The following is a 19269-nucleotide window of genomic DNA, read 5'->3' as shown; positions in this document are numbered from 1 at the left end:
CTTCTCGGTTTCAGTTTCTGACAAGCAAAGTCAAGGGGGAGAAGCCCAGTTCGCTTAACAGCTGCAGCAATTCATTTAACAACCATGGCAAAAAAAAAGACTCTGCTTATGATCTTACTTCAGCTTTCCTTTGTTTTACAAAAGTCATAAATGCAAGGCTTAGTCACAAAGTTACTTTTCCATCAACATTATAACTACAAATAGCTATTGTATGAGGCAGTCACTAAAGAAAGGACTACCTGTAGCTTCTTCCTTTCATTTATTCTCCCCAAGTTTCACACACAAATGGGAAGGAAATAACAAGTTGCAATGATCTCACTTTTACTTCCACATAGGTTAGTTACTCTGCTCTGCAGATTCCCATGAGATTCTAATAAAAAGGAATATCACATTTTTCCTCTATGCTGGATGAGAATGTTAATATCCAGTAAGGAGTTACCTAGGGAAGACTGTACAACACACTATTATAAAGATTTTATTGTGCAACTGTAATGGCGTCTGTTATGCGTCTGTTATTAATACCGTCTGTTATGCCAATCTTTGGTTTCACACTAAAGATAAGACACTGCCAAGGCATCCTCTTGAGGTTAAATTATTGCACATACTTCTTATAAAAGGAAGCAACTATTAGCTTGAGTTTTATTTCTTTTTTATTTTCTCTTTTAAGAATTGAATAATGTATGTCTCCCATCTATCTGCTGAGTGACACAGAATTTTGGTATCTGCTAAACACAAATTTAATGGTATGTCCAAAACTTTTTTTTTTACCATTTTTGCACTAGTTAAAACAGGATTGAGTATGCAATCTTCGAACCTATTAAAATATTTTAAAACTTTATTCTAAATCATATAGTTTCTAAATCATCTACAAATAAGATAGATGATTTAAAAATATAGAACTTGAGATTACTAGTTATCTCAGGACCAATTTTTTTTAATTCAAATAGATGGTACTATCAAATAGATGTTACTATCATTACATCTATGAAATCAGATAAAGCTCCTGACCCTCTTGGTATTCCAGTGGATTGTGAAATAAAAGTTTATTAGGTTTTATATCTTAAAATCTATTACTTTATTGATCAAAAAGAAACAATATACAATCAATATTGCAAAGTATACATCAATTATTTTAGCAAGGAAGACTGAAAAATGGAGTAATGTAGGGATCATATAGCTTGATATATACTTCATAACTTAACTAGAGTCATTACACATAAGAAGCTCGCCCAACATATCCAATTCTGCCTTCCTGTTTCATTTTTTCGTCTTATTATTTGTCGCATTAAGTCTGTGGATCTGGCACCTCTTGATGATTCTTCCCTATGCTTCTGAAGGTGTCGGGATTAGTCCTGGGATCATAACAGTCTGGAAAGTATAAAGTTGGGGGAAAAGAAAACAGAAAATAAATGCCCCAATTGTCAAAATCTCATGAAGTATGAAATATGAAGGAACTGCACTGACTTCTCATTGCATAAGCATCTGTTTATTTAAAAAGCTGACTTAAAATATAGGACTAGGCCACAAAACTCTTGGAAAAGCTCAGAATGTTGGAACACATTGGTTGGATTGACATAATGCAATTTCTTTGGTTTTGGATTTGAATAATGATGTGGGTTCCCAGCCAAGCCTATAATTTATAAAATAGTTCATTCCCAATGGTTGGGCTTCTTCAGTCAAAATTTTCTGAATTATTTTTGCCATTATTTAAACAGGAAACTAAGGTTTTAAGATTATGACTTGCCTAAGGTTTATATGTGTACAGGACAGGGGTACAGTGTGAGCTCAAGCAACACATTCCTGACTCTCTATTGTAGTTTCCTCCAAAGTTTTAAACTACAGTTCTTCATGCTCCTGCCAGTGTCCACTGGTTATGTTAGAGGAGAATGTGAGGATCTATAATTCCATGAACCCAGAAAGCATGAAATTGGCAGAAACCCTGTAATAGGCTTGTAATAATGCATGTAGGTATTGAGAAAATGCTAGCATACTACCATTAGCTAACTGACTTACTTTAAACTGAGCCACTTTTATACTTGCTTTATTCAATATTTATTGAATAAATCATGGTTTATTTAATAAATCATGGATAACTAATTGACAATGACTCATTTCACACAACACATTATTTCAAAACCAAATAAATCACATTATGATTTAGTACGATATATTAATCAAGCTACTTTATCCAGCCCAAGATAAAAAGTAGATGCCAAAACCATAACATTGCTCTAGCTTTAAAATACATGCATCTAAAAAATTAAGATACCTTTACAAATAAATGCTGTACCATATAACCTAAACATGTACCTTGGTTAGGGGATCTTTTGGAGGAGCCCATGACGGAACGATCTTGTCATGTAACCTCCAATGGCCAGTTTTGTGCAGCAGATGTCTCTCAAACACAACGTATTCCAGAACATCCTTCGGTATCTGTTCACTTCCATACATCAATCTCCCAAACTGATCATAGATAGCCAAAATCTGCCAGAAAAAAACCCCCCAATTCTGTGACATTAAGCAGTGATATGTAAAACACATTTTGATATATCCAAGATTAACAGTGGTTAGAATCACATACCTGCCGAATGTGAATTCGAACTGTCACTTGCCCATACAGAAGATCCTCGTTCAGCATAGTTGGGCATCGCACATGGACCACTCTAGGAGGCTCCAATGACTCTAGAAAACTCCACCGAATGGTCTTACATTCATTTCCTTGCACCATTTCCTAACAAATTCAACATGTCTAAAATTTCAACATGTTCAAATTAAGAAGATTAAGCATACTAGTGCAAGAGGATTAAAATACTTATGAGCAACTACAAAAAGATTTTAGAAGAAAATTAGAGGATAAAAATGAAAGTAACCAAAACAAACAAACAAAATCAAAATCAAAACCCAAAACCCTATCTTTAACAACTCAGAAATTTTATATTGCAAAATACTGGGGTCAGGATTAAATGATTTGGTATAAAATATTTTTCCAGTCCTGAAAGAAAGTAGAAAGGCACAAAATGATTGAAGAAAAAATGGAGCAAATAAGCAAGACTAGGCTGAGAAAAAGAAAATGGGCATAAAATGCAAACTCTTGCTGTGGGCAACTGAAGCTCATGGTATTGTTTAGACAAAATAGACTAGTTTATTTGCATTCAGAACTTTTTGCATACAGCATCATCAGTGAAACTCAGTAGCCTGATACTCCATAGATGAAATCTAAACTATGATGACTGCAGACATTAGAAACAGAACAACAACAACAACAACAAAAAAAAGACTTAAAGGCAACCCTCTGGGATCAGGTTGTTATAAGCCATACTAGTCCATGGGCAGTTTTTCCCAAACTGGAGCACATGTAGATGCTAGCAAACACTGTGCATTACTTCCTATACCATCTTAGATTTTTAAAAAAGAAATGTTTGCTCCATACTTTAATTTTAAATGCATACAAAGATGTCAAACTAGTGGAGCACCTCAGGGGCTTGAAATCGAGGAAGCAGCCCACCAATTATGATTAACTCTGCCCAGCGCGGCAGACTGACAATGCAGGAATACCATAGGACAGTAGTTCAAGTATCTGTTACAAGAAAGAGGCATGACAGATCTTCTTAAAAGCCTTTTAAGTAATCACTTGCTGATCTTATCACATGTTCTTACCGGGTAACAGTGTTCAGTCACTAGAGAGTGAAGCTTCTCCTCATTTAAACTGTAAGAATTTAGAAAAATACATGATCAGGTTATTTTTAAGTATCAACTCAATTAAGATACTATTCACTTTGAAGCACATCAGCATGGACATACTTATGCACGCACAGTTCTTGACAACTTCTAATATATAGAGAGAATAATCCTGTTGTTATTCAGGAATAATCCTGAAGAAAAATCACTGTTCACAAAGTTCAAGTTACAATGTACTGTGCAAGTCTGGAAAGAAGGGAAAAAAAACTGTGATTCAAGACAAAAGTACTGTATAGGAAAAGGAAGATAAAATAGTCAATATCAAAACAGCTGCTAAAAGGGTGTCAGAATGTACAAATACACTTGGAACGTCTGATGAATGAACCAGCCCTTGCCCCTACACCTCATTCCTTATTTGAATACAGATTTTAATAGCTATCCATTACAGATATTACTTCCAGCCACTTGAACTATCAATCTATTCATCACAAAGCAACAGGCTGCTTCTTTTTACATTAAAAAAAATTCCTAGAGATAATTTTTGAAGTTTCTCTAAGTAAGGTAAATGAACTAGGACAGTGATGGCGAACCTTTTAGAGACTGAGTGCCCAAACTGCAACCCAAAACCCACTTATGCATCGTCGAGTGCCGGGTGGGTGTGGCCCATTGGCTGGGCGTGGACCATTGGGTGGGTGTGGCTGCGGTGGCAGACTGGGTGGGACTAAAAAGTTCAATCAATCAATTCCAACTTTGCAAGATCTTTTTTTTTCCCGCGAGAAGTTGAAATTGACTGATTGAACTTTTTTTTTTTTTTTTTGCACATGGCAGCGGAGGCCTAAAGCGAAAAGGTTTTATAAAACCCAGCTGAAGGCCTAGGACTGGGGCGACAGCGCGTGTGCCCACAGACAGGGTTCTGAGTGCCGCCTCTGGCACCCGTGCCATAGGTTCGCCATCACTGAACTAGGAGATGTTAACTGCTGTCAAACTAATGCACAATTTGTGAGAAGAGAGGGAAGACTGGGGCCTAAAACTCAAACACATCCTAAGACATCTTACTTGGCCAGATTATTGTGTGCCTCAATAAAGATTTCTTGGGCTTTTTCTGCAAAGGTTTTGATGCGGAAGTCACGATCACTCTCCCTTATTTTTCGGATTCTGTCAAGAAAAAAGTGGAAGGAGAGAGTAAACAACCACAGCTCAAGAAAAAAGAAATCCATAAGATGAAGTTCATCAAACATAGGACTTACATAATCAGCAAAATAGGAGAATGCCATTCTTGCATAGCAAGTCACATTCATATTGATTATATATTTTTTACTCTCATCAATCTATGTGAGAGTAATGGCCAATGAAATCAACCTAGCCTACCTCTTGATTGCGGATTCTGAGAAAAAAGACCCAAACATCAAGTTCTGAAGTCATCAGTCAAACCTACTATTAGACAACAGAGTCTCTTTCATTACAGGAGCACCTATTTAACTAGGCTAAAATGCTGTTGGCAAGTTCACATCTTTTTATAGTTCAGCATGATGCATTCACCCTGGCTGTAGATTAATGCAGCAAACTAAAGGGCAATTAATCAAAAGTATTTGCACATTGTGAGGATACAGCTGAAGTGAAACAATTCCATTCTAAATTTCCATAGTAACCTAAGTCATATCTTTATTTGGAAATGGGTTGATTACCAAATGAAAAATGTGCACAATTCTTAGGAAAAAACACTATTAAATATAAAACTATTTTGTTTAAAGCAAAGCCTAAAAAAAGGAACCATGAATTCATGAACAAACGTTCGGGAGTATACTCACAGGAAAAGATGTAAAACTGCCATCAGCTTCAAGTGATTAAATCACTTCATGGAGAACTAACAATGACGTTTGAACCAAAAACATCATATTCAAAAATATACCAGATGCTGGGAAAATAGCAACAATAAAACACTACAAAAATGAGACTCATTTCCACAGACCTTTTTTTAATGAATTTGCAGCCAAAGGCCATTGTCATATTAAAAAGAATTTGTACTTGATTCAACAGTGCATGTAATAGAAAAGATCCTTTTTTCCCTCCTTCTAAAGTCATATTAAGTATATAGTTTGAATATTTACTCCCAGAAGTCAAATAACATATTCAGAAGTACATGACACCATTTGGAAATGCAAATGAGGGAAGTTCATCTTTTACATGGCCTATCAAATAAAAGAATTCCCTTGCTTGGGGAATGCTATCATGTAGACAGATGCATTCAAACTCATTTTCTGTACATAAGATTTTATACATAGGGTAATATTCAGTCTTAAACTGCTTTTTCAAACCACCTTATTCCAAAAGGGTCTACAGTATACAATGTACTTTTGTAAGTTAATATCTACTGCCTTGCTTTTTAGGAAATACAACAGGAAATAAATCATCTTTTAAGACCTACAGAAATGATTAGAAGATAACGAGACAAGACCATGATACAAACTGCAGCTGCTAAAAGGAAATAGTACAACAGCACTAAGCGAACAGATGCAATAGGGATGACTGGGTGCCACAGACAGAAAGATACATACGCTGTGTAAGATTTTGCAGTCTGCCTCAGTTTCTCTGTCCTTTGCAATAGACCTTCCTTTGACAGCATTGACATGCGGGCATCTCCTTCTGGAGGAATGTAAGGGTCAAAGATCCCCCCTGCATTGCCAAAATAAGAAGAAAATATAACAAACAATTGTTTTTAAAACATGCTCCCCAATCAAATGTGCAACATTAATGTTTTTAAAAAATGAGATAAAATATTATTGCTTGAGCTCCCCCCACATGTTAATGCATTTAAAAGTTATTCCATAGAATCTGATTTTGTTAACATCTTGCTGCTATAAATATTTTTTGTGCATCACTGAATGGCCCTCACTTACAGTTTCAATTACCTACTGCTATTGTGGAAAAACTTTGTACTGACAATGTGGACAGTGGTTATAATATCAGCCAGTACTGGTAAAATAATTAATGACCACTCGTTCAGCAATGGTTGTTGCAATGGTGATGAACAACTAATACTTATGTCTTGTCCTTGAAGTTCTAGGCGCTTGGTACCCAGTTACACTCATGATGTTACAGCATCTCAAAAGCAAATGATCACCATTTGCAACCCCCAGAGGCAATTTCTCACAAGCAAATTCAGTGGGAAAACTGGCAGGAAAGCTTAGAAGTTGCTCCCACTGCTTTTCCTCCCAAGGAGTCCAATACAGAATATAAGAACCTGGGGAATCTTACACTCCATAGCATATGCCCATTTGCAGCACCCCTTCTTCCTCCTGCCCACACTTGTGCCACAGCACTCTCTACCCCACCTGGCCACACCCTGACGCACTTCCCCCTTCCTCCGGCTGTGCTCCTTACCACACACAGGCCCACTGGCCTGCTTGTAAGCCACCCAGGATTTGCAACTTCCTCACTGACTTTGCTTATTGGAAGCTGGCAAGAAGTTGCAAGTCAAAGATCTATGGAGATTCTCAGTCACCCAGGTCATGGTTGTTCCAAATGTACTTTTTCAAGAGGCAACTGGACTTTCTAGTTTTTCTTTGAAGAAGTTTCGCTTCTCATCCAAGAAGCTTCTTCCGCTCTGATTGGATGATGGGGAGTGGAGGTGAGAGCTGAAGAAGCTTTTTGGATGAGAAGTGAAATGTCTTCAGAGAAAAACAAGAAAGTCCGGTTGCCTCTTGAAAAAGCACCTTTGAGACTTCCAAGTCAAAGTCACATGAGATCCCTGCTTAACAACCCGCAATCCTCACTTAACAATGGCAACAGGGACTGATGGTCCTGTGATGTCATGATTTTCACCTGCATCATTTAGTAATGAAAATTCCAGTTCCAATTACTATGGATAAGTGAGGACTATCTGAAATACATAATCACCTGTGTGAAAAAAAAGGCAAATATAATCACAACTCTATTATATTCTGCAAATTAAAATTCTATCTGAGAAATACAGTGTAAAAACACAAATATTTTTTATTACTTGTTAGATTAAGTTTGCTTTTTCGCCAGGAAAGCATGTAGCTCATATGGGGTGTTTCTATTTTATTCCTCAAATAATAACATCATAAGCATAGGATGAGATGAGAAAATATGACTAGTTCCTAAGTTCCCGAGTAAATTTTCATAACCAACATTCCATGGCTTAAATCTGGATCTCCCAATCTAAACATCTTAGCTACTATCATCATTGGCATCCTTCAATCTCGAGAGACTATGGTATCGTGCTCTGAAAAGAGGTACTAAAGCAGCATCTGGTGTGGCTAAAAAGGCCAATTCAAGAGTGGCAGTCCCTTCCACACTGAGGGCAGATACAATCTGTCCCCTGTCCAGCCCCCAGATTTTGCTGGTTCCGGGACTGCCTCTTTGCCTCAGCCTGCCGCACAAGTGTCTCTTCAAATTGGAGAAGTCCATGCTGCGTCTTTAGCCTCCAGGCTGAACGATCAGAGGTCAAGGATTCCCAGCTGTTAATGTCCATTCCCAAGGCCTTCAGATCCCTCTTGCAGATATCCTTATATCGCAGCTCAGGTCTCCCTCTGGGGCGCTTTCCCTGCACTAATTCTCCATACAGGAGATCTTTCGGAATCCGACCATCAGCCATTCTCACGACATGCCCAAGCCAGCGTAGACGTCACTGTTTCAATAATGTATACACGCTAGAAATTCCAGCACATTCCAGGACTGTGCTATTTGGGACTTTGTCATGCCAGGTGATGCCGAGAATATGTCGGAGACAGCGCATATGAAAGGTGTTCAGCTTTCTCTCCTGCCATACGTAAAGGGTCCAAGACTCACTGCAATACAAGAGTGTGCTCAAGACGCAGGCTCTATAGACCTGGATCTTTGTATGTTCTGTCAACTTCTTATTAAGCCTTACTCTCTTTGTAAGTCTGGAAAATGTGGTGGCCGCTTTACCAATACGTCTATTCAGCTCAGTATCTAAAGAGAGAGTGTCGGAGATAGTTGAGCAAAGCTACACAAAGTCATGGACAACCTCCAGTTCTTGTGCAGAGATTGTAATACAGGGAGGTGAATCCACGTCCTGACCCATGACTTTTCAGGCTGATTGTTAGACCAAAGTTTTGGCAGGCCTCGCAAAAACAGTCCATAAGTTGTTGAAGATCTTCGACAGAGTGAGCAGTAACGGCAGCATCGTCAGCGAAGAGGAACTATACTACTATAGTTCTACTGCACTGTAGCTACTATATTACAGTGACTACAGTAATATTCATGGGTGATTTGATAAAAATACAGAAAGAATCTTGCAAAAATTTTTTTACCAAGCTATACTGGTAATACAGGTCACGAATAAATTATATTTGTACAGGATGGCAGAAAGAAGATGGTGGCAAAAAAGTAAGCATTGATTTTTTTTTTCAATTTTTTCACCATCCACTAAAGTTTCTTGGTAGTTTCCAGTAAAAATAAATTAGAAAGATTTTTAAAAGCAATAAAAATATCAATTAATTGCAAAATGCAACAAATAAAATTAACAATTTAATCAATAATTAAAAACTTTAAGGGCCCTTCTGAAAGTTAGTAAGATGTTCGGTTCATTAACTCTACAGTGGCCCCCTATTCTTCAATAACTATTGGTTGGTCAGAGATAGTGGCCAATCCACAGTTAATGAGAACTCTAGAGGAAATGGATTATGAAGACTTATTTCAGTCATGTTTTTGGGGTAGGATTTAGTACTGCAAGTGCCTTATTAATCATGCTTGCAGATACCCTATGGTGGAGCCAGGATGAAAATGATGTATCTATTCTTGTGCATTTTGATTCCTCAGTGGTTTTTGATACTAGTGACCACACTATCCTTATGGGCTAACTCTGTGGGCTAGAGATGGTGACACAATTTTACAGCAGTCCTCTTCCTTTCTCAGGGGCTGGTTTTAGTCAGTGTTGGCTAGGGGGAAAAAATCATCCCATAGGTTCCCCCTTTGTAAGGTGCTATAGAGTTCCAACCTCTCTCTCCTCCAATTAATATGTATAGGTAGTCCTTCATTTATGACAGCATTTAGGACTGTCACTAGGGTTACTGTTGCTAAGTGATGCAATCTTAGCAAAATGTCAAGTGACCACATCATTTAGCAATGACAATCCTAACAGTGCTGATTGCCATCATAACCCCAAGATGCACAGGTAGTGGGAAGCAGCAGGAATCCCAGGTAAGGAATGGGGGGAGGGGAGGGGAGGGTTAGGGGATGAATGTGGAGGCCTGGTACAGCCCACATGTGAGTTGGAGGAGGGAGTGCTACAGCATTTCATATATGCAGAAAGACCATGGAATGGAGAATGTGTTGCTTTGCAAGTGCAGGAAAGCCAGAAAGATTTACCAGCGCTACTTGTGACTTCTATACCATTGATTTTGCTTGTTGGAAGCCGGCAGGGAACGTGACAAACGGCAATCACGTAACACAGCTCCCTGAAATGTCTTAATTGTGAACAGGCACCCAAGTGGGCAGGTATTCTGCGATGGCCAGAACTTTGAGAATGTCCATTTTTTTTCAGCACCATCATAATTTTCAATGATTGTTGAACAAATGGACATAAGCTGAAGATTACCTGTATATGAAAGCACTGGATCAGGCAAGCCACCAATTCATCATCATGATCATGTTGATGAAACTCAGTTATGTCTTTCAACCATGAACTGGCTGTTGAGGTTCTGTCCTAGTGCCTGGAGACTCGCAGGTATCAATGGGAAGGAACTTTCTTTGATTTAATCCTACCAAGACTCAGTGACCATATTTAGGCCATTGAGATCTGGAGATGGCCTACCTTTAACTTTGGATGGAATAGGACTTCCTTGCAAGAGAGTCACTCATACCTTGATTACCTTGCAACTTGACTGCTGCAATGCAATCTACATGGGGATTCCCTTGAAAACCATGCAGAAGCTTTAATGGATCCAAAATCCAGCACTGCAGGCAGTGATCAGCATAGCTCAGCATGTTCATCTGCTCATAAACTGTACTAGTTGCTATTTTGCTTCTGTGCTGGTCAATATTCAACATATTGGTCAATATCTATAAAAGCTTTATATGGCATAGGCCTAATAGTGAGGGAACGGCCCCCGCTGCCTTGGCCCTGGCCCAGGCTGGCCGGGAGCCAATGTACAATTTTTTGGTGGCCATCTATGCTGAAACGCATTCAGCTCCAAAGGCTGTCTAGAAAGAGCGAGGAACCAGCCCCTGCTGTGTCGGCCCCGCCCCCTGGGTGCATGCTGGGGAGGTGTCACCCTTTGTGAGGAATGAAGAAATGGACCATGCCTTGGCGCTTGCCCCGGTCCCACCCCCTTCTGCCAGAGACCCTCAGATCTGTCCCATTCTTGTCCAGGCCCCCACAGACACCCTTGACGTGAACAATGTAGAGCTGGCCATGCCCACCCAGTAGGCCGCACCCACCCGGCCCCCCGAGGGCAACCGCAATGCTGATGCAGCCCTCAATGAAATTGAGTTTGACACCCCTGCCATAGAGATTAATTCTACTCTAATTCTCTCTATGGAATAAATTATCAAGACTACTTACTTGTGCAGGTAATAGTGATATACTGTGCCATCTTTTCTTCAGACATCGCAATTCCTGCAGCTTTTAACTGCTTTTGCTGTTCTTCCATAGAATCATAGCTCCTAGGGGGAAGTCTAAGTCTTTTTTTGGTCCTCACTGGGATCACAAGAGAAGATGGGGCAAAACGGGCAGCATTCAGTAAACACGTTACCCCCTTTCAATTAAAAAAAGCAGATGTTATACAAATAACTTTTAATTACAGCCATTTATATATTTACCTTCCTAATCCAAATCGCTAGCAATATGAGCCACATTTAGAGACATATTAAACATACAAAGAAATTCAAACCTACAGAGGAAAAACATGTTCTTAAAACATATATTTTGTTTGAATTGTCAAGAAATTCTTTCTGCAAATGATTTTGCTTTTCAAAACAATCAAATGCACACATACTGTCTTTTCAAAAGAAAAAGGCAATCTAGACTTACAAAAGCCCTTTCAAAGTAAAATATAAAGTATATAAGAACAGAAGATTGACATATAACAGCCTTCAGAGATTGCTAAGAAAATATGATTGGTGCAAAAAACTAGGTGGATCTACAGCAGGGGTGTCAAACTCAATTTCATTGAGGGCCGCATCAGCATTGTGGTTGCCCTTGGGGGACCGGGTGGGTGTGGCCTACTGGGTGGGCATGGATGGAGTGGTTGTGGCTTACTGGGTGGGCATGGCCAGCTCTACATCGTTTGCGTCAAGGGTGCCTGTGGGAGCCTGGGCAGGAGTGGGACAGATCTGAGGGTCTCTGGCAGAAGGGGGTGGGACCGGGGCAAGCGCCAAGGCATGGTCCATTTCTTCATTTCTCACAAAGGGTGACACCTCCCCAGCATGCACCCAGGGGGCGGGGCCGACACAGCAGGGGCTGGTTCCTCGCTGTTTCCAGACGGCCTTATGGAGCTAAGACTGAATGCGTTTCAGCATAGATGGCCACCACAAAATTGTACATTAGCTTCCGGCCGGCCTGGGCCAGGGCCAAGGCAGCGGGGGCTGTTCCCTCACTGTTTCCAGGATGGCTTCGCGGGCCACATGAAACCACTTCGCGGGCCACATCCAGCCCCCGGGCCTTGTGTTTGACATGTCTGATCTACAGGTATCCTTTGCTAAAACAAATCATACCTGTCTAACAATTTTGATAGTTTGTACCTAAATGTTGGGCCAAATCCAAGTAATGACTGATTATGTGCCATTAAGTTAGTGTCATCTCTTAGCGACAACATAAATAGATTTTCTCCATGACCCAACTAATGAAGTTAGCTTAGAGTTCACTGCGTTGAGCAAACTGATGCTGAACAGCTACAATTCTGACAGCAGCTCTCCAAAATTCCTGGGAGTTTTTCCTTCCCTATCTCGATATGGATTTAAACTTAGAAATTTTTCAATTCAAACTGAATGTTCTTTCACTTTTCCTCTTGCACACACACACACACGCAGTACTCACTTAATATAAAATTTGCAATTTAATTTGCTTATTTTTGATTTAGCATGCTGTGCAAATCCTAACTATTATTTAATTGCATATATTTCAACAAAATATATTGGCCTTCTGTCTGCTACAAGAGAACACATATTTAAGAAACACATATTATATTAAACAGTATTCCCAAAATACGTATATTCCAATACCCAATCCACAACAATGTTGTGCAATGGAGATGCAGATCAGTATATAAGTATTTATAGTCCTGACTCTGCTTACCTTTTGGGAAGTCCTGAAGTCCTGGCTGGGTACCAGGATAGTAACTGAGCGCACATTATCAGTATATGATGTCTACAAAAGCCACTTTATCTTTTAACTAGTTTTGAAACTAATTTTTATATTGTGCTTATGTTATAACCTTTGTCAACTATCCTTTATGAGAATAGTATTTGTGAGATGGGTAACCATATAAATATTTTTATATTTTCCCTTCCTTTCCTCACAACTATTTCAACAACTTATTTCGATGATTGAAGTAAACTAATTAACATTTCATAGTGCTCTAGATACAGACAATTGTTTTCCAAAACAGCTAGATTTCTGCACAATTAGTCCCACTCTTCAAATCAGAAAAATATATAAATACCAATATCAAAATCCACACGTATATTATAATTCAATTTCTCTAATTTTCCTAAATGACAAATGAATCATTTTCTTCACTTAGAAAGAGAGAGGAGCTAATGCCATATAGCTTTACTTCTTACACAGAAGCTAATGGGTAAGAAGTAAAGCTATATGCCATTAATTCCTCTCCACATAATTAAAAGTAGACGTCAGAAAGTGTGAAACATGAAGTGGCTGCTGTAGACATCAGAAAGTGCTCGCAATAAAATGAAAAAGACAAATACAGACATAAAAAGAGGCTCTCATAATTACGAAAACCATAAATTTCCCTTCGCCCGAAAATCGCGCTACCAGAATTCTCTGCCAGCGAAATTTCCCTGCCAATACTTGTAAGGACATAAGTAGCGCACCTTAGCTATGCTTTGCCGCATGCAAGCCGCCATATTGCAAGTGCCGCTTTGCACGACGGGATGAAGGCGGGATCTCGCAGATGACGAAATGCAAAAGAGGCGGAGACTGTCGTGGAACATTCCAGTAGTATATCTGATGGTTCACTTGTTTCTGGCGTTTATTGATACTTCGTCAGTGAACAAAAATTATTGGAGGCAGTAACGTTGCAAAAATGAGCATATAAGTCGTGTCTTAACCTCAGACGTGCAAGCCCCCATAGAAATAGTCACATGGATAATATATTTGTTTTAAGAGCTTTGTAATTCTTCCTAAATAAATAATATTGTCATTCTGCTTGAATGCCTTTGCAGAAAGGTGATGTATAAAAGGATAAGTAATAAAATATTGCTGCTATTTGGAGATTGTATTTAGTAATCAGGGTACCTAATTGTACTTGATTACCGAATTATTCATCAATATACTCAGTCCTTTGAAAAAGCACTAATCTCAAGTCCTTTCACTTTTTGCAAGCTGAATGAAGTTTTGCAGAAAGTGAAGGTAAATGCATAGTAGGGTAGACCACTGAAAATAGAAGTGGTTAAACATTAAGAACAAATCAATTCACATTGGCATAGTCACCAAGTCTCCAGAAAAAACTGAAATTAGTTAATTTATTAAGAATAAGCACTTTGCAACATCCAAAGCTTAGCAAATATTCTTAGATGGATTAATCAGCTAAAAAATGGACAGTGGGTAAAATATGACCTGTTCACTGTAGAAAAGTGAAACAATTGTTTACATGTGCACTGCAAACAATTGTTGGCAGGAAGTGGAATGTGTTGGTTTCCCTATTTATTGCAAACTAAAAATGTCAGCTATTAGTTCTAAAGGCATAAATAGTAGAAGCTTATTGGGCTGAAGAAGTTTATAAATATTTTAAATAAGCAGCTTCAAGTAAGCCTCAAACATTCAAGAATTATCCATGATTTGGGAAAACAGGTGATGTGTTAGCAGTCTATTACAGAGGATTAACATTTCATCTAAACACCACATCTAAGTCAGAACAAAACAAATCGCAAAATTCAGAACAGCATTAAACTTCCATAGCATCATATGTCTGAGCAAAATTTCCTGGACCACGAAACTTTTCATAAGCTTTTATAGTCACGTGGGAACAATTTGGATTAGAGAGTAATACTGAAAAGAATGGATCTGGCATTATTCTCGAACTTCTGAGATCTGTTCTCTACTTGCCAGGGGCCCCCAACCCTCAGTCCATGGACCAGTACCAGGCCGCGGCATATCAGCAACTGGTCCGTACAAACAAAATCCCATCCGCAGGATGCAGACAGCATGCAAAACCACGCACCCTCTGGTCTGCAGAAAAACCTCTCTCCACGGAACCGGTCTCTGGTGCCAAAAGGTTGGGACCTCTGCTCTACCCCCAGTGAAGTGCCAGTTCTTATGGGCCATATTCATCAGACATGCTCAATAATAACCTACATTTAGCAAGTACATGTGCAATATTCTAACCCTACCCCATGAGCTCACTAACTGAGGTTTCAGGCTTAACATTGCTAAATCCTAAGTGGCTATTTTCTTGTGCTGCAAGCTAGAAGAAACCTGAAGTAAAGTTGAAATCTTATTTAAAAAGTTGTCTGCTTTTTAAGGAGTTTGCTAATTATAATTTCTTGCTAAGCACATCATGCACTTATTGTACCTTGATTGTATTTGTCACAGACAAATTACGAACTTGCTAAAGGTCTACAATAATTTGATCAGAATTAGAAGAGGCATTCTGCACTAATCAATAGTACTTTCCTTATAAGACACAAGTAGATAGTGTACAGATAGTCCTTGACTTATAACCATTCATTTAGCCACCATTCAAAGTTACAATGGGGGTGAAAAAAGTGACATATTTTAATGGCCATCGCAAAAGGGGATCATATGACCCCAGAACACTGCAACTGTCATAAATATGAGCCATTTGCCAAGTGTCTGAATTTTGATCATGTGACTATGGGAATGCTGCAACAGTCGTAAGTATGAAAAACAATCATAAGTCACTTTTTTCAGTGCCATTGTAACTTTGAATGGTCATTAAGAGAAGGATGGCTGAAATGTCCCCTTCGAAGTATATTATTCTGTATGAGTTGATTAATTTTATTTAACTTACTAAGATTATTTATATTTAAATAAATATTTTCCTCCTGGGCTGTACCTTATTTCAAATATAATTGAAGCCAAATATGATCTCAGCCTAGAAAACATTACACATCTTTGCCTTAACAAAAACAATTGATCTTGAGACTCCATTTGCTCCTACTTTCTTCAGTCCTAGTTTACATTAGAATTATAAATCTGTGTCTAAATTGTACCACTTAAAACTAGATTAGATTTCTACACAAAACTCAAAAAAACAATCTGAACATATATGCTGCCAAAATTTGGCCCTATTTTAATGAGAGTAATCATCACCTCAGGCAGATAATTGAACAGTACTGGTTTCTAATGCATCATTATACTGCCAGGGAAGATTTTCTGGACATTTATATAACTTTTTCCCTCAGGTACAACTTGGTTGGCCTTGATTACTTGGATCATGATATATCCCAGGATTGAAAGCAACACTTCTTGCCTACCTCAAGTAGTAACATCCTTAAGCCAATGTTCACAGGTTCCTCCTAATATGGACTATACTACAGTATAGTACTAGGGCTGTACTGTTACCTTTATGGGTCAACCTGATGGCACATAACCAATATTACTATTTACACCAAGTTCTCTTGGCTGGACATGGAGGAGACCAGGTTATAGGAGAAGCTGCTATAACTACAGATGTTAGTAGAGCAGAGCAGGTGGTATGACTTTCTACTAATGGTAACACTGTCATGGATTAGAATATTAATACTGTCTCACATGGTATGATTATGCCAGTATATTATGCAAAGAGCTGTTATCAAACTAGCCTTACCTCAACATCCACACCGTAAGATGCAGATGTCAAAGTGAAACTCCTCCTTACAGGATGTTGGCATACAAGAGCGAAATCACTATTATATAGTAGTTCTAATTATGTAGTCGTAATTGTACAGATGACTGTTTCCCACAGTACAGCAAATCACTGCTATATATACGTCTTCTCTAGTAACTTCTCCATTTCCATTTTTCCATTTTTATTGTTCTAGAGATATTTGTTAGGATTTAATGTTTAATGCTGTAAGGTACCCAGCATATATTGGCTGCAAATAAAACTAACTTTTGTCTTAACATGCATATTTCTTCTCATTTGTATACATAAGAGAATCATATTTTTAGAGGAGAATTTTATGTGATTGCCATCTCAATGTTGTAGCCCCAATACAGATATAGAATAGAATAGAATAGAATAGAATAGAATAGAATAGAATAGAATAGAATAGAATAACAGAGTTGGAAGGGACCTTGGAAGTCTTCTAATCCAATCCCCTGCTTGGGCAGGAAACCCTATACCAATCTCTTCTTAAAAACTTCAGGTGTTGGAGCATTCACAACTTCTGGAGGCAGGTTGTTCCATTGATTAATTGTTCTGTCACAGGAAATTTGGAGAGTAGCTTGACTCCCTCCTCTTTGTGGCAACCCCTGAGATTTGAAATACTGCTATGATGTCACCCCTAGTTCTTCTTTTCATTAATCTAGACGTACCCAATTCTAGCAACCATTCTTTTATGTTTTAGCCTCCAGTCCCCTGATCATCTTTGTTGCTCTTCTCTGTTCTCTTTCTAGAATCTCAACATCTTTTTTTACATCGTGGTAACCAAAGCTAGATGCAGTATTCCATCTAGGCCAGCGGTCCTCAACTTATGGGTTGCGACCCCATTTGCGGTCGATCGACCATTTCACGGGGGTCACCAAGCAAGGCTGTCTGCCATTTTTTCCCCTTTTCCGGCGGGTGCCTTACCTCCCTTGAGCTGGGCCAGCTGGTGGTCGGCCTGCTCCGTCTCTGCCGCTTACCAGCTACGCCTCGGCCGGCGCAGGGGGCGGAACCACACATGCGCGGCGCTCCTGGGCAGGGAAAGTCCTTGACTTACGACCGGTTGGGTAGTCCTTGACTTACGACCGGTTTAGTCCTCGACTTACGAACGGGTAGGGGGTCGTGGCATTAAAAAGGTTGAGAACCACTGATCTAGGCCTTATCAAGGTATTGTAAAGTAGTATTAACACCATGTGATTTTAATTCTATCCCTCTGTTAAAGCACCGTGTTGGCTTTTTTGGCAGCTGCAGCACACTGCTGGCTCATATTTAAGTGATTGTCCATAGGACTCCGAAATACCTCTCACAGTTAGTACTATTGAGTGAGTGTAATGTATTGAGGTGAATTACTTGTAAATTTTGAAAAAATGGTCATAAGACTCTGTCAGTTAAGAGCCAGACTTTCTGTCTCCATGCTAATTACTTGTGTTAAAAGCAGGAACAATACTTGAATCCTATTGGCCGCCGCCTAGTGGCTGAGTGTATATAAAGGGATGGAGCAGCAGTTATCCAAGCCAGTGTTTAATCTTTTAATAAAGAGTTGCTTGTTTCACCTGCTGCCTCGTAGATGCCTCATTGAACACCAAACTTAACAGTGAGGTGCCACCTATACAGTACCTGTGCATTTGGTTTTTCTTGCCTAAATGTAGAACCTTACTTTTCTTCACCATTGAATTTCACTTTGTTAGATAGTGCCTAATATTCAAGTCTGTCAAGATCCTTTTGTATCTTAAGTCTATATTCTTAAGTCTATATTCTGCCAGCTTGGTGTGGTCTGCAAATCTGAGGAGTTCCCCATCTATCCCCTCATCCAGATCATTGATGAAAATGTTGAATACTGGGCCTGGTGTCCTCTGCACATCTGAGGAGTTCCCCATCTATCCCCTCATCCAGATAATTGATGAAAATGTTGAATACTGGGCCTAAAACAGAGCCTTGGGATACCCCACTGCATACTTCCCTCCCTCAGTCAGAATACTACTCTCTAACCTACTTTTTCTTAACCTTAGCAAGATTAAGATGTGTGGACTTCAACTCCTAGAATTCCCTAGCCAATGCAGCTAAGATTAGTAAGATTGTGAAACACTGCTCTGACATGCTGCTATTCTGTTGTATTGGATTTCAAAGTAGTTACGGACTTGTGGAAACTGAATTTGATATAGCTGGTTAAATTGGGGAACATTGCTTTATAGGCATCTGCAAAATTTCTTTGTAATAGCATCTTCATTATTCCACAAATTTAGAGATACAGACTAAACAGGAGGAACACAACTTCTGGTTTGGACAGGTCATTACATAATATTGGACAATGATCCCATTTGGCTAAGAATAGTACCACACATTTTCCAAGTCTTGCTATGGTAATGGATTTGTGAAGTTAAGTATCCCTGGCATTGGTTGTACCTTGAACAATAATGAAGGAGAAGCCTGTTTATTTATTGTATAAATAAATAAGCCTATTTATTTTGCTCTATTTATTGGGCAAAAATCTCAACAGTGATTTTTACTATGTCTGCATTTGGGAGCCAAAAAGGTTTAGTTCTGTAATATGTGAATA

The 19269-nt window shown here is 39.0% G+C and overlaps 1 protein-coding gene across 1 annotated transcript; it reads right to left on the bottom strand.

The window, feature by feature from the left end:
- Positions 1-951: 951 nt before the first annotated feature.
- MRPL45 (mitochondrial ribosomal protein L45) lies at positions 952-13764 on the bottom strand. Its single transcript, XM_015810450.1, has 8 exons — positions 13717-13764; positions 11228-11420; positions 6234-6351; positions 4735-4833; positions 3658-3706; positions 2582-2731; positions 2311-2484; positions 952-1368 (listed from the first exon to the last, which is right to left on the bottom strand). The coding sequence occupies exons 1-8, from the start codon at positions 13747-13749 to the stop codon at positions 1324-1326; spliced, it is 861 nt and encodes a 286-aa protein (XP_015665936.1). The 5' UTR covers positions 13750-13764; the 3' UTR covers positions 952-1323.
- Positions 13765-19269: the final 5505 nt, after the last annotated feature.

This window comes from Protobothrops mucrosquamatus, unplaced genomic scaffold (genome assembly GCF_001527695.2).
Source record: "Protobothrops mucrosquamatus isolate PMUCROS unplaced genomic scaffold, P.Mucros_1.0 scaffold10, whole genome shotgun sequence".
Taxonomy (NCBI): Eukaryota; Metazoa; Chordata; class Lepidosauria; order Squamata; family Viperidae; genus Protobothrops; species Protobothrops mucrosquamatus.
The sequence above is the reverse complement of the archived record's forward strand: the minus strand, read 5'-3'. Positions and strand labels throughout refer to the sequence as shown.

Bases quoted from the DNA above. Each gene is read 5' to 3' on its own strand.
- MRPL45 (XM_015810450.1), bottom strand. From the start codon at position 13,749: ATGGCGGCTTGCATGCGGCAAAGCATAGCTAAG. The intron at 4,834-6,233 runs GTATGTATCTTT...TTTTCTTGACAG, and splicing joins ACTGCAAAATCTTACACAGC to AATCCGAAAAATAAGGGAGA. The intron at 1,369-2,310 runs GTACATGTTTAG...TATACTTTCCAG, and splicing joins CAAAAGATCCCCTAACCAAG to ACTGTTATGATCCCAGGACT.